General features: G+C 42.4%; 2 protein-coding genes across 3 annotated transcripts in view; one reads left to right on the top strand and one right to left on the bottom strand.

Moving 5' to 3' along the window:
* Window positions 1-2,702, bottom strand: part of pex19 (peroxisomal biogenesis factor 19) — a 7,198-nt gene extending 4,496 nt beyond the window's left edge. The window contains exons 1-5 of the mRNA XM_069178321.1: window positions 2,607-2,702; window positions 820-917; window positions 283-445; window positions 106-191; window positions 1-34 (exon numbers count right to left, since the gene is read on the bottom strand). The exon at window positions 1-34 is cut by the window's left edge and continues 140 nt beyond it. Coding sequence (XP_069034422.1) covers window positions 1-34; window positions 106-191; window positions 283-445; window positions 820-917; window positions 2,607-2,670 — 445 coding nt within the window. The 5' untranslated portion in view covers window positions 2,671-2,702. The remainder of the gene's footprint in view (window positions 35-105; window positions 192-282; window positions 446-819; window positions 918-2,606) is intronic.
* A 964-nt stretch (window positions 2,703-3,666) lies between these two features.
* On the top strand, window positions 3,667-12,389 carry myadmb (myeloid associated differentiation marker b). 2 transcript variants are annotated; one of them, XM_069178333.1, is made up of 2 exons: window positions 3,667-3,881; window positions 11,398-12,389. In XM_069178333.1, exon 2 carries the CDS (start codon window positions 11,500-11,502, stop codon window positions 12,379-12,381), a length of 882 nt encoding a protein of 293 aa, XP_069034434.1. In that variant the 5' UTR covers window positions 3,667-3,881; window positions 11,398-11,499; the 3' UTR covers window positions 12,382-12,389. The 2 variants fall into 2 exon arrangements, with proteins under 2 accessions (XP_069034434.1, XP_069034443.1); XM_069178342.1 differs by lacking the exon at window positions 3,667-3,881 and adding an exon at window positions 11,093-11,168.
* The last annotated feature ends 3,305 nt before the right edge of the window (window positions 12,390-15,694 follow it).

Consider the following 15,694-nt stretch of genomic DNA (forward strand, 5'->3'; position numbering starts at 1 on the left):
CCTTGACCAGGTCGTCTCCAGCCATGCCTGAGGACTGACAGGAAACAGACAGTTAGTACGGGACTTCTCACCCAACCGGCACATCTCGGTTCTGACTCGACCCACCTGCAGGTTGTCTGCATTCTTGGCCAGGCCGCGGAGCGTGTCTTTGAGACAGGAAGTGAATTCTTGTTGGGAGGCGGTGTCGGTGCCTGTTCAGGGTGCACAGACGGTATTTAGCGCACCAGAACAAAACAAGCGGCAGAAGAAGATCCGTGAAGCTGACGGGTCGGCGGATCTTACCAACTTTGCCTGCAGCCTCGGAAAGTTTCTGGAAGTGCTGAAGTAGTTCTGGTTCCTCATGGGCCAGCTCCGTCATGGCCTTCTCCCACTCGTCCCGGGCCTGGGCCGCCATGTCCCCCTCAAACAGAGTCTCAAAGAACTTGCAATCCTCGAGCAGGGGAGGCTGCAGGAGGAGACACGAGGCAGCGGAGAAGTGAGTCTTTCTTTCTCTACTCCACTACTGGAGCTGTTTAAAGGCTCAGAAAGGTTCTGAATCAGCTGAATGTTTCACAGCTGGAAGAATCAACTGAAAGGAAGAGAAGTGGAGCGTCTGTCTAACAAGGAGAACATCAGACAACAGCTCATCAAACCTGCCTCATTGTTGTTGGCAGGAAAACAAAGGACAGTTTAGATTCTTTATTCACTAATAACTTAAACAATGTCCCTTTGGGGGATTCATAAAGTATCCCTCCCTCCTTCTCTCCCTCCCTCCATAATGAGAATCTTTGATGCTGCACGCATTCAGTTCAGAGAACAGAAAGAGGAGAACATAGAAACCTTCTCTGCACCGCTGTGGGCCGCCGACGAAGCAGCTGCAGGATCAGGATCCACCGGGTCCGACGGGGCCGCGGATCGGTCAAAGTCATCCAACGCACCTGAAACACAGAGAGCAGGTGAGGACCAGACCTGCTGCAGGACAGACACTCACCTGATACACAGGTAACTGTCAGGTAACTGTCAAGTAACTATCAGGTAACTATCAGGTTAATATTAGGTAATTATCAGGTTAATTATAAGGTAACTATCAGGTTAATATCAGGTAATTATCAGGTTAATATCAGGTAATTATCAGGTAAATATCAGGTTAATATTAGGTAATTATCAGGTTAATTATAAGGTAACTATCAGGTTAATATCAGGTAATTATCAGGTTAATATCAGGTAACTATCAGGTAACTATCAGGTTAATATTAGGTAACTATCAGGTTAATATTAGGTAATTATCAGGTTGATATCATGTTAATTATCATGATAATTATCAGGTTAATTATCAGATAAATATCAGGTAATTATCAGATAATTATCATGTTAATATCAGGTTAATTATCAGGTTGATATCAGGTTAATTATCATGTTAATTGCCATGTTAATTATCAGGTTAATTATCAGATAAATATCAGGTTAATTATCAGGTTAATTGTCATGTTAATTGCCATGTTAATTATCAGGTTAATTATCAGATAAATATCAGGTTAATTATCAGATAAATATCAGGTAATTTTTAGGTAATTATCAGGTTAATATCAGGTAATTATCAGGTAAATATCAGGTTAATATTAGGTAATTATCAGGTTAATTATAAGGTAACTATCAGGTTAATATCAGGTAATTATCAGGTTAATATCAGGTAACTATCAGGTAACTATCAGGTTAATATTAGGTAACTATCAGGTTAATATTAGGTAATTATCAGGTTAATATCAAGTAATTATCAGGTAAATATCAGGTTAATATTAGGTAATTATCAGGTTAATATTAGGTAATTATCAGGTTAATTATAAGGTAACTATCAGGTTAATATCAGGTAATTATCAGGTTAATATCAGGTAACTATCAGGTAAATATCAGGTTAATTATCAGGTAACTATCAGGTTAATATCAGGTAATTATAAGGTAAATATCAGGTAATTATCAGGTTAATATTAGGTAACTATCAGGTTAATTATCAGGTAACTATCAGGTAAATATCAGGTTAATTATCAGGTAACTATCAGGTTAATATCAGGTAATTATCAGATAATTATCATGTTAATATCAGATTAATTATCAGGTTGATATCATGTTAATTATCATGATAATTATCAGGTTAATTATCAGATAAATATCAGGTAATGATCAGATAATTATCATGTTAATATCAGGTTAATTATCAGGTTGATATCAGGTTAATTATCATGTTAATTGCCATGTTAATTATCAGGTTAATTATCAGATAAATATCAGGTTAATTATCAGATAAATATCAGGTAATTTTTAGGTAATTATCAGGTAATTAATAATCTTGTCAGCTGAGGTCTGATCGGCAGAACCAGCGAGAGTGTGGGGACCTGGTGGTCCGGGACCTGGTGGTCCGGGACCTGGTGGTCCGGGACCTGGTGGTCCGGGACCTTTAGGCGGGTTACACGGTCGGAGTTTGTGATTATTCTGACTGACGGCAGCGGCGGATACCCGGGACTCCGTCTGGAGGTCCACCGAGGACCTGCCAATGATCGGACACGGTGCAGGGGGACGAACCGCGTGAAGGGGCGGGACGCAGCGGACTGACTCTCCGTAAAAACACTTACTGTCCAACAGTTCGTCCAGCTCTGCGTCGCGTCCCCCGGAAAGCTCCTCTTCTCCCGACGCCATGATGTCCCTCTGAAACAGCACCGTCTTAGAAAAATGACGTTTCCCTGTTGGAAAAAGAGTCGCGGAAACTATACGTCACTACTACGGGCATATATTAAATGTTTCGCCATCTGGTGGTTGAAAGAAGAATCACACAATCGAATCGAGGAGGAAAATGTATAGACCTTTATTATTTATTGATCCTTTTCTACATATTTATTAATATTCAGTGATCATTTCATAAATCTTTATTATTTCTTATTGCTCGTTTTATACATCTCAATTATAATTTACGACCCGTTTCATCAGTGTGATTCAGTCCTTTTCCAAACTCTAAATTCCCCAAACATTCAGTGAATGATAATTAATAACAGTGAATGATAGTGAATGATGGTGATGAAGAGGATATACAGACTCTCAATGAGCCACTGTGACATGATGGTGCACCTACTGACTTTAATTGTTTAAATGTGAGTGATTTAAACAAGTTAAACTAATCTAGTAAGAATGTGTGTGTGATAGCAGACATCTCTGTCTTCAGGAAACTCAGTAAATAAACACGGTTGTCATTGGCAACCGGTGCTGTTGCTGAGAAACCATACAAACAGGATGAAATAATTCAGAGGAGCATCGATAGCTATCGAGCAGTATATGGAGCAGCAGCAATACTTCAAAACCTAAATCAGAGCATCTTCAATTCAAATAGTGTTGTGGTGAAAATTAACAATTGTTTTATTTGTGGAGATTTAGATATAATCAGGATTTACAGTCATCAGTCACATTATTAACATAATTTACAGGATGTTTCAGTGAGACAGGATTCAGAGAGATTTTCTGTATTAAAATAGTTTGGTGTCCTGTAGATGTTGTCTAACCACAGCAGCTGAATAACAGAAACTGTGACTGGCAGTAATTCTGTTTCTAACATGATACAAACAAATCAGTCCTGCGCATCACACGAAATCATTCTCTTTCTCTGGTGTTCATGAGGCTTACAGCCAATAGAAATACAGCAAACAAAGAAAGCTACAGGAGGACAAACTTGTGCCTCACTGCTGAGTGTGGGCACATTTGGAGGAGGAGGAGGAAAGGGAGGAGCTCTGACAGATGTGAATAACGGTGCAGACACTTGACGCCTAATTTGGTTTTGGTGAATCCAGTCTGAGGAGTTCAATCTGCCACTGAGTCCCACAGACTGCTGCGGAGAACAGAGAACAGCTACAGCGAGGAAGGTAAGAAACTTCCAGATTCAACTGAAGGAAAAGCTCGAACACAGAACAAGACAAAGACTTAACATGCTGCATCGAGTTTTCTGACTGTGGTACTATGAACACTTAGCACTCCCTGTCAGAGGAATTTTTATGGGCTTTTATTTTGACATCTTTGGGCACAAAATAAAAAAGAGTTTAGATTTGAAACAAGTTTGACTTTTATTTCAAATTTTTATTACTTTTTGTGGAGAATATGTGGTGCGAAACATTCATCAGCTGTTCAAGACTTCTACAGGATCTTTTAAAACAGACGGTTTTAAAGATATCAAATGTCTGTTATTGTGTTTTTAGTAGGCTGTGTGTGTGTGTGTGTGTGTGTGTGTGTGTGTGTGTGTGTGTGTGTGTGTAGGGTGTGGCATGCGGCACACCCACCTTCACTGTCAATGAATGAACCTCTGCGTGAGCCTGAAACACAACGATCACTGGGACACACTAATGCTCTGTTTTCTCTAGTGGTGTGTTTGTGTGTTTGTAGTGAATGTGTTGTGTGTTTGGAGTGAACATGTGTTGTGTGTTTGGAGTGAATGTGTTTGTGTGTTTGTAGTGAACATGTGTTGTGTTTGTAGTGAACGTGTTTGTGTGTTTGTAGTGAATGTGTTTGTGTGTTTGTAGTGAATGTGTTTGTGTGTTTGTAGTGAATGTGTTTGTGTGTTTGTATTGAACATGTGTTTGTGTGTTTGTAGTGAATGTGTTTGTGTGTTTGGAGTGAACATGTGTTGTGTGTTTGGAGTGAATGTGTTTGTGTGTTTGTAGTGAACATGTGTTGTGTTTGTAGTGAACGTGTTTGTGTGTTTGTAGTGAATGTGTTTGTGTGTTTGGAGTGAACATGTGTTGTGTGTTTGTAGTGAACATGTGTTTGTGTGTTTGTAGTGAACATGTGTTTGTGTTTGGAGTGAACATGTGTTGTGTGTTTGTAGTGAACATGTGTTGTGTGTTTGTAGTGAACATGTGTTTGTAGTGAACATGTGTTTGTGTGTTTGGTGTGAACATGTGTTTGTGTGTTTGTAGTGAATGTGTTTGTGTGTTTGTAGTGAACATGTGTTTGTGTGTTTGTAGTGAACCTGTGTTTGTGTGTTTGGAGTGAACATGTGTTGTGTGTTTGTAGTGAACATGTGTTGTGTTTGTAGTGAACATGTGTTTGTGTGTTTGGAGTGAACATGTGTTTGTGTGTTTGTAGTGAATGTGTTTGTGTGTTTGGAGTGAACATGTGTTGTGTGTTTGGAGTGAATGTGTTTGTGTGTTTGTAGTGAACATGTGTTGTGTTTGTAGTGAACGTGTTTGTGTGTTCGGAGTGAACATGTGTTGTGTGTTTGTAGTGAACATGTGTTTGTGTGTTTGTAGTGAACATGTGTTTGTGTGTTTGGAGTGAACATGTGTTGTGTGTTTGTAGTGAACATGTGTTTGTGTGTTTGTAGTGAATGTGTTTGTGTGTTCGGAGTGAACATGTGTTGTGTGTTTGGAGTGAATTTGTTTGTGTGTTTAGAGTGAACATGTGTTGTGTGTTTGTAGTGAACATGTGTTTGTGTGTTTGTAGTGAACATGTGTTTGTGTGTTTGGAGTGAACATGTGTTGTGTGTTTGTAGTGAACATGTGTTTGTGTGTTTGTAGTGAATGTGTTTGTGTGTTCGGAGTGAACATGTGTTGTGTGTTTGTAGTGAACATGTGTTTGTGTGTTTGTAGTGAACATGTGTTTGTGTGTTCGGAGTGAACATGTGTTGTGTGTTTGTAGTGAACATGTGTTTGTGTGTTTGTAGTGAATGTGTTTGTGTGTTCGGAGTGAACATGTGTTGTGTGTTTGTAGTGAACATGTGTTTGTGTGTTTGTAGTGAACATGTGTTTGTGTGTTTGTAGTGAACATGTGTTGTGTGTTTGTAGTGAACATGTGTTGTGTGTTTGTATTGAACATGTGATTGTGTGTTTGTAGTGAATGTGTTTGTGTGTTTGGAGTGAACATGTGTTGTGTGTTTGTATTGAACATGTGATTGTGTGTTTGTAGTGAATGTGTTTGTGTGTTTGTAGTGAACGTGTGTGGTGTGTTTGTAGTGAACATGTGTTTGTGTGTTTGTAGTGAATGTGTTTGTGTGTTCGGAGTGAACATGTGTTGTGTGTTTGTAGTGAACATGTGTTTGTGTGTTTGTAGTGAATGTGTTTGTGTGTTTGGAGTGAACATGTGTTGTGTGTTTGTAGTGAACATGTGTTTGTGTGTTTGTAGTGAACATGTGTTTGTGTTTGGAGTGAACATGTGTTGTGTGTTTGTAGTGAACATGTGTTGTGTGTTTGTAGTGAATGTGTTTGTGTGTTTGTAGTGAACATGTGTTTGTGTGTTTGTAGTGAACCTGTGTTTGTGTGTTTGGAGTGAACATGTGTTTGTGTGTTTGGTGTGAACATGTGTTTGTGTGTTTGTAGTGAATGTGTTTGTGTGTTTGTAGTGAACATGTGTTTGTGTGTTTGTAGTGAACCTGTGTTTGTGTGTTTGGAGTGAACATGTGTTGTGTGTTTGTAGTGAACATGTGTTGTGTTTGTAGTGAACATGTGTTTGTGTGTTTGGAGTGAACATGTGTTTGTGTGTTTGTAGTGAATGTGTTTGTGTGTTTGGAGTGAACATGTGTTGTGTGTTTGGAGTGAATGTGTTTGTGTGTTTGTAGTGAACATGTGTTGTGTTTGTAGTGAACGTGTTTGTGTGTTTGTAGTGAATGTGTTTGTGTGTTTGGAGTGAACATGTGTTGTGTGTTTGTAGTGAACATGTGTTTGTGTGTTTGTAGTGAACATGTGTTTGTGTGTTTGTAGTGAATGTGTTTGTGTGTTTGTAGTGAACATGTGTTTGTGTGTTTGTAGTGAACCTGTGTTTGTGTGTTTGGAGTGAACATGTGTTGTGTGTTTGTAGTGAACATGTGTTGTGTTTGTAGTGAACATGTGTTTGTGTGTTTGGAGTGAACATGTGTTTGTGTGTTTGTAGTGAATGTGTTTGTGTGTTTGGAGTGAACATGTGTTGTGTGTTTGGAGTGAATGTGTTTGTGTGTTTGTAGTGAACATGTGTTGTGTTTGTAGTGAACGTGTTTGTGTGTTTGTAGTGAATGTGTTTGTGTGTTTGGAGTGAACATGTGTTGTGTGTTTGTAGTGAACATGTGTTTGTGTGTTTGTAGTGAACATGTGTTTGTGTTTGGAGTGAACATGTGTTGTGTGTTTGTAGTGAACATGTGTTGTGTGTTTGTAGTGAATGTGTTTGTGTGTTTGTAGTGAACATGTGTTTGTGTGTTTGTAGTGAACCTGTGTTTGTGTGTTTGGAGTGAACATGTGTTTGTGTGTTTGGTGTGAACATGTGTTTGTGTGTTTGTAGTGAATGTGTTTGTGTGTTTGTAGTGAACATGTGTTTGTGTGTTTGTAGTGAACCTGTGTTTGTGTGTTTGGAGTGAACATGTGTTGTGTGTTTGTAGTGAACATGTGTTGTGTTTGTAGTGAACATGTGTTTGTGTGTTTGGAGTGAACATGTGTTTGTGTGTTTGTAGTGAATGTGTTTGTGTGTTTGGAGTGAACATGTGTTGTGTGTTTGGAGTGAATGTGTTTGTGTGTTTGTAGTGAACATGTGTTGTGTTTGTAGTGAACGTGTTTGTGTGTTTGTAGTGAATGTGTTTGTGTGTTTGGAGTGAACATGTGTTGTGTGTTTGTAGTGAACATGTGTTTGTGTGTTTGTAGTGAACATGTGTTTGTGTTTGGAGTGAACATGTGTTGTGTGTTTGTAGTGAACATGTATTGTGTGTTTGTAGTGAACATGTGTTTGTAGTGAACATGTGTTTGTGTGTTTGGTGTGAACATGTGTTTGTGTGTTTGTAGTGAATGTGTTTGTGTGTTTGTAGTGAACATGTGTTTGTGTGTTTGTAGTGAACCTGTGTTTGTGTGTTTGGAGTGAACATGTGTTGTGTGTTTGTAGTGAACATGTGTTGTGTTTGTAGTGAACATGTGTTTGTGTGTTTGGAGTGAACATGTGTTTGTGTGTTTGTAGTGAATGTGTTTGTGTGTTTGGAGTGAACATGTGTTGTGTGTTTGGAGTGAATGTGTTTGTGTGTTTGTAGTGAACATGTGTTGTGTTTGTAGTGAACGTGTTTGTGTGTTCGGAGTGAACATGTGTTGTGTGTTTGTAGTGAACATGTGTTTGTGTGTTTGTAGTGAACATGTGTTTGTGTGTTTGGAGTGAACATGTGTTGTGTGTTTGTAGTGAACATGTGTTTGTGTGTTTGTAGTGAATGTGTTTGTGTGTTCGGAGTGAACATGTGTTGTGTGTTTGGAGTGAATTTGTTTGTGTGTTTAGAGTGAACATGTGTTGTGTGTTTGTAGTGAACATGTGTTTGTGTGTTTGTAGTGAACATGTGTTTGTGTGTTTGGAGTGAACATGTGTTGTGTGTTTGTAGTGAACATGTGTTTGTGTGTTTGTAGTGAATGTGTTTGTGTGTTCGGAGTGAACATGTGTTGTGTGTTTGTAGTGAACATGTGTTTGTGTGTTTGTAGTGAACATGTGTTTGTGTGTTCGGAGTGAACATGTGTTGTGTGTTTGTAGTGAACATGTGTTTGTGTGTTTGTAGTGAATGTGTTTGTGTGTTCGGAGTGAACATGTGTTGTGTGTTTGTAGTGAACATGTGTTTGTGTGTTTGTAGTGAACATGTGTTTGTGTGTTTGGAGTGAACATGTGTTGTGTGTTTGTAGTGAACATGTGTTTGTGTGTTTGTAGTGAACATGTGTTTGTGTGTTCGGAGTGAACATGTGTTGTGTTTTTGTAGTGAATGTGTTTGTGTGTTTGGAGTGAACATGTGTTGTGTGTTTGTAGTGAACATGTGTTTGTGTGTTTGTAGTGAACATGTGTTTGTGTTTGGAGTGAACATGTGTGTTTGTAGTGAACATGTGTTGTGTGTTTGTAGTGAACATGTGTTTGTGTGTTTGGTGTGAACATGTGTTTGTGTGTTTGTAGTGAACATGTGTTGTGTGTTTGTAGTGAACATGTGTTTGTGTGTTTGTAGTGAACATGTTTGTGCGTTTGTAGTGAACATGTGTTTGTATGTTTGGAGTGAACATGTGTTGTGTGTTTGGAGTGAACATGTGTTTGTGTGTTTGGAGTGAACATAGTGAATTAAAGATGTTGTGCGTCCACCTCGCTGCTGCAGCCTTAATGAACCTGGAGCTCCGAGTCTTCAGCTCTTGTCTTGTGCTTCGACCCTCTCTAAGTGGATTAGAGGTGAAATTGAGTAAAGGATGTTGTGTCATGACAACCAAACAAGCGCACATGACCTCTCCGCCTGACAGAAACACTTGTTTCCTGAATATGTCATATGTAAGTGGGTGGCTGCAGAAGAGCGCCATGCTGTCACTTCCTGTTTGCTGCCCTTCATCTGAACTTATTTCTAGCTCCTCTTCTGTTTGTGTTTTCCAAGATGTGCTGTGAAAAGTCTTTTTCCACACTTTTCTTGTCTCCTGTACCATTTTCCTATGCTGGTTCTTTCCTGACTATATTTAATCAGTAGGTTTGATTTTTCCATTCATATGTTTATTTTAGTGTTTTAACTGAGGCATGATTGGAGGCCTAACTTTAAAGCTGCAGAGGGAATATTGAACAGACTGATGGAAAAGAGGGAGTCTCCCCCAAAACTAAAGAAACGAGAGTAAAGCAAAGCACACGGCAAATATGACAAAGTTAGCAGTTGTTCAGACTGCCGCACATCTGGAACACATCAGTCGGTTGGAAAATGTGACAGGGAATCAGGGAGGAGGTAGGGAGGAAAGGAGGAGTGGTGCCAGAGAGGGGCCCGGCAGTGACTCACGCTGCTGCTATTCCACTCCATCACTTTGTTTAAACTATGTGTCCTTCTGTGGCCGAAACTCAGGGCTTCCCCCAGCTTCCTCCCTCCTCCACTGAGTCATCCTGCAGGAGCTTCACCGTCTCTTTTTCCATTTCTGTCTCTTTCTGTCGTCTTCTTTGGTTTCACACCCGCCTCACTTCGGTTTCTCGCTCCCAGCCCACAATGTTTAACAGGCCAAAAGTAAACGGGCCGCTCCTCCGTGTTTATAACGGCCTCTCTGTGTAAACTGGGAACAAGTAGCGCAGAGCTTCTGGAGCCAAGTGGGTGACAGGTGTTGGGGAGGCGGGAGGGAGGACGGCCGGTGTGGACAGAAAATCTCTGCACTGTAAAAATGTCCATTGTGTATGTTTGTGGCTTAAGATCTAAGATTCAGACTCTTCACTGAAGCAACTTACCAAAAGTAAAACATCTCTTCCTCGTGGTCGATGAAGAGTTCAGCTTCAGCTTCTTTATGTAAATAATCTGCTCCAACGTTCATGAGAAATCAATCGAGGTTTGACCGGAGGAGTCAAACACACGACAGACATCAAACAGGTATAAGACAACGAAACAGGAGCTGTGGAAGGAAAACAGAAAGAGCCAATCAGAATCCAACATCAACAAAGGAGCACGGACAGAACCTGAAGTCAAACAAATGGACCGACAGAAGACGGCACGAGTCGGACACGAGACAACGACTGACAACCTGGAACTGAGAGTGGGACAATATATCCTGACGGACTGATCACAGAGCAGCAGGGGAGACAGATGGAAACTGGAAGCAGGTGAGGTGGGCATGGCAGGAAGTGGGTGAGGAGGGTGTGGCAGGTAACAGGTGAGCTGTTGCTCCAACATCCTGAAGTGACTTGTGTCCACAGTTGCTGGTTTTCAAATGAACACTTTAAAACGATGTTGAGACACAAAGGTGAAACTTCCATAAAAACATGAGTGAGTTGGGCCTCTGGGATGTTGGAGGTTTTCTTCCGTCATGAGACGAAGTGCATCCTACTACGTTTTGTATGAACTCAGTGAAGGAGAACCTGAAGGTGTGCTGTGATATCAGAACAGCGTGAACCCGACCAAACAGAACTCTTCAGTTAAATGACACCAAATGAGCAGCAACTCAAAATGAAACACACCAGAAATTTTAAAATTTCAGGAGTGAAAACGTGGGTCTTGATTGGTCCTCTGAAGTATGTGACACTTCTTTTTTCCATTGGAGCCCCGCCCACCTCAAAGAGCTCAGACAACATTTATGAAGCTCCGCCCTGCAGAGTGGAACAAACCAGCAGGTCCATGTTAAGAGTCCGATGACGGCGCTCCCGTCCCAGAGGACACGAGGACGGAGGAATGTTCAAGCAGGAATGCTGCTGAGAGTCTGCAGTCGGATCTGATTGGACCATATGGAAATGTGCTGTGACCAGTGAGACCACAGTGCTCTCTTTCTTTGTGCTTTCAAATTGTGTTTTCATGATTTGAGTTTTTCTTTCAGCCATTCATAAACATACAATAACAGCATTGTGTTGCATTGAAAATGTTCTGGAGGAGGACTGAGTCCGTTTGGACCAACCTGCCCTCACATGGTTCTATGTTGCACTTAAAATATTAGGTAAAGACGGTTTCTAATTCTTTTTGTTGTCTTTTCTTGTCAGTTTTCTCTGAGTGGCTGCTGATAAAAATCTGAGGAGGTCCGACCGCAGGAAGAGACGTCTATCTCAAAGGAACTTCTCTCGTCACCTGTTACATCTGTCGTCATGGCGATCGCACTCCACTCCAGCCCTCTGCTGTGGACCCGGCTGGCAGCCCTTGTCTTCTCCTGCGTGGCTTTCTCTGTGGCCGTGCACGGCGGCTGGCTCTACCACGGTACCGGGGACTGGTGCATCTTCTGCTGGGCCTTCAGCTTCGCCGGCACGCTGCTTGTCATCCTGGTGGAGCTGTTCGGCCTGCAGGCCAGAGCCCCCGTTTCCTGGAAGAACTTCCCCATCACCTTCGCCTGCTACGCTGCCCTGCTCTGCCTGTCCGCTTCCATCATCTTCCCGCTCTACTTCCTCAAGGGGTCCACAGGCCAGAGTGCGGTGCGAGACTACCGCATCGTGTCCACCGTCTTCTCCTGCCTGGCCACCATCGCCTACATGAGCGAGGTGAGCATCAGCAAGGCGCGTCCAGGCGAGGTGGCCGGCTACATGGCCACAGCCCCCGGCCTGCTGAAAGTCTGCGAGACCTTTGTGGCCTGCATTATCTTTGTCTTCGTCAGCGACCCGGTGCTCTACGACAATCACGATGCACTCAAGTACTGCATGTCGGTCTACTGCATCTGCTTCATCCTGTCGGCCGCCATCATCCTGCTCTGTGTGGGCGAGTGCACCGGCTGCCTACCCTTCCCCTTCGCCCGCTTCCTGTCTGCCTACGCCCTGCTGGCCGTGGTCCTCTATCTGTCAGCCACCATCATCTGGCCCATCTTCAACTTTGACCCCAAGCACGGCGGGAACAAAGACCGGCCACACAACTGCAGCATCACCATGGGGCTGTGTACGTGGGACAAGGTCATGGCGGTTGCTGTGCTCACTGCGGTCAACTTGATCCTCTACCTGACCGACCTGATCTACTCCACACGCCTGGTGTTCATCAGCGCCTGAGGGGGAGGAGGGCGGGTCAGACAGGGGGGAGGAGGGCGGGTCATGAGGCGGTTCAGGCAGTGTGTTCAGATGTGTACTACTGCTGGGGAAGGGAGGGGAGGGGAGGTGAAGGGAGGGAAGGAGAGGAGAGGAGAGGAGAGGAGAGGAGAGGAGAGGAGAGAGGAGAGGAGAGGAGAGGAGAGGAGAGGAGAGGAGAGGAGAGGAGAGGAGAGGAGGGGAGAGGAGGGGAGAGGAGAGGAGGTGTTTTTGTTAGATTTTTGCATAATTTGTGTCAATGCTGTGCCTTAAGTCTGTTTTCAAATTTAATATAAAAAGGCTGCAGCTGATGACTATTTAATTCTCTTTAACTGACGGACAAAATGTAGAGAAATTATAAATATCAGCTGTATGGAAATATCTGAAGCCACGTCTAAACACTTTTAAAAGGAAGTTATTGAAGGTTTAAAAAAGGTATTTTTAATTGCTCCAAAGATTTAAGACTTGAAGTCATGCTAACAGTCTACATGATGTTAGCATGGATGCTAGGCTAGCTTTTACTCCTGTTATATCTGCAAGCTACAATCAATGGCAAGAATATATATATGTGGAAAATACATAGATTGTGGATTTTATTAAACAAAACAAGTATGTTTAAAGTGCACTTATTATTTGTATTTTCAGTGTGTGAAAAGAAGCTGTGATATCTGAGGAGATATCACAGCTTCTGTAACACTCAGCACTAAATAAACATATTGATCTTCATTTGGGTCGACTGGTTCTGTCTGCTGTAAAAACACTCGTGATCAGAAAAGAAGCTTATGTCCTTCTGCATGTTTTTATATTTCAGTGTGTAAACCACACCGTGTTGTTGGAGAATGTTTCAATAAAACCAGCTGGTGAACAGATGTCTGGTGGATTATTTAATGGTTTGTTCTGTACAACCCGCCTTCATTCATTCATTCATTCATTTACACAGAATCAGTGTGAATAAAACGAGACAGTTTGTCAATCAGCAGTTTTCATTAGAACTTAATTTGTGCTTTTGATTATAAACATGTATCTTAGATTGTGGTTATAAACATGATGAATGTGTGTTTGTCTTGTTTTAATTTGCTGCTCTTCATCATTTTAAATTTAGAGTTCATGTTAGCAGGATTTTCTCAGGTTCATCTTTGTGCTTTTGTTTATCTCACCCATCTCGCAGAAAGCTTTGCTGATGCTCTACATATCGAGTCTTCCTACTCTTTAAGTAACGAAATAAATTGTTGGCCCTCCCACTCCGACCCAGAAGAACAAAGATGGAGTCATCAGCACAACAGCAGCCTGATAGTCTGAAATGAAAGAGGACAGTGTCTCAAACACAGTGTCGTGTTTCCTCCAACTCAGAGTCAAGAGTGTAGCAAACACTGAGCTGCAGCGTGACCCTGAACACAACAAACACTGAGCTGCACCGTGACCCTGAACACAACACAAACACTGAGCTGCAGCGTGACCCTGAACACAACAAACACTGAGCTGCAGCGTGACCCTGAACACAACAAACACTGAGCTGCACCGTGACCCTGAACACAACACAAACACTGAGCTGCAGCGTGACCCTGAACACAACAAACACTGAGCTGCAGCGTGACCCTGAACACAACAAACACTGAGCTGCACCGTGACCCTGAACACAACAAACACTGAGCTGCACCGTGACCCTGAACACAACACAAACACTGAGCTGCAGCGTGACCCTGAACACAACAAACACTGAGCTGCAGCGTGACCCTGAACACAACACAAACACTGAGCTGCAGCGTGACCCTGAACACAACAAACACTGAGCTGCACATTCATACACACGATTTAACACAACTGATGGAGTCGACACAGACCTGCAGGGCTGAGGTTCATGTCTCTGAAGCAGCTTGAGGAAGCTGCTTCAGGGTCACGCTGCAGCTCAGTGTTTGTGTTGTGTTCTCCTTCCAAACCATCCGACTCTCAGCAGCAAACAGCTGCACGCCATAAATAAACTCGTGTTGTTTGTCCTCTGACCTCTCGTTCATCCCCGATTGTGCTGCAGTTTGTCTTCGCTGGACTCAGAGACGTCCTGCTCACGACCGTCTGTTATCTTTACACTCTGGGTTCTTATTAAATCCACAAGGCAGAACATGGTGATGCTGTGAAGCTCCTGTCGTCCACTCAGGACTCACCTGCAGGACGCCAGTGATGCTCACTGACCGCATCACTGGCGAGCCAATAATGACGTCAAAGAACCCCCTCTCTTTAATATTGCTGAAGTCATCTTTAGTGTTACAGCCACACACTCAGGATAGTTCCAGTTCCAGTTGCAGTTCCAGTTCTAGAGCTAGATCTCTAGATCTAGAACTAGGTCTAGTTCCAGATCTCCAGTTCTAGTTCCAGTTCTCGTCAGTCTGCTGGGACCCAGCTCTCCACTCGTTCTGTGGTGTCTCAGTCTCATGATGAGCTCAGCAATGTTTCAGCTCAGCTGAATGCGTCAGTCAGTCAGACTCAGAGCTCTCTGTCTGATGTCTGAGGTTATAGCGCCCCCTGGTGACTTTATGTGATGGATGTGTTTCAGTAGGTCAATTGATAAAACAGATGGACACACACACACACACACACACACACACACACACACACTGCTGTATGATGTCATTCTCACACTCAGCTCTACATATCCATTGATCAATAGCTGTGATTGATGTTGTGTCTAATTGTTGAACATGTTTCAGTGTTTGTGTCACATTCATCAATAAACATATATTTGGTTTCCTGTGATGACATCACAGACCGTCTGAGCTCTGAAAGTAAACAAGTGAATTGTTCTTGTTCCCTCTCTCCATGTGTACCTACCTTCATCTTACGACTGATGGTTCCAACAGAGCTGCAGCATGTCTGTCTGTCCCAGCAGGCTGCAGCTCTTAAACTCCCAGCATGCTCCTGTAAGGCTGCGCTGAACCATCAAACCCATAAAACTGACAACAAACCACAGACGACTCCTTTAAAACCTTTCAGTTCAGGTGGTGCAGGGATTCAAGAGGTCCAAACAGCTAAAAATCACAGCTGGTCCCGGTTCTGTTCCTGGTCCTGGTTCTGGACCTCAGTCCACCTCCAGGTGTCACTGTTCTTCAGCACTTCCTAACAAACTCTTCAACTATCACCTACTTGATGAAAACATCCTGAACATCATTAATCAGCTGATCAATCAATGAAAAGGTGTTTTGAGAAAAACCTGCTCCTCAGTTCTGTCTGTGTTTCCATCACATTCAGAGTTAATCCTAAATAAAACACATTCCTTACTTTTCTTTGAGCAAAACAAATATATTTG

This window comes from Embiotoca jacksoni, unplaced genomic scaffold (genome assembly GCF_022577435.1).
Source record: "Embiotoca jacksoni isolate LCO1_2020_lvr unplaced genomic scaffold, fEmbJac1.0.p SCAF_109, whole genome shotgun sequence".
NCBI lineage: Eukaryota > Metazoa > Chordata > Actinopteri > Embiotocidae > Embiotoca > Embiotoca jacksoni.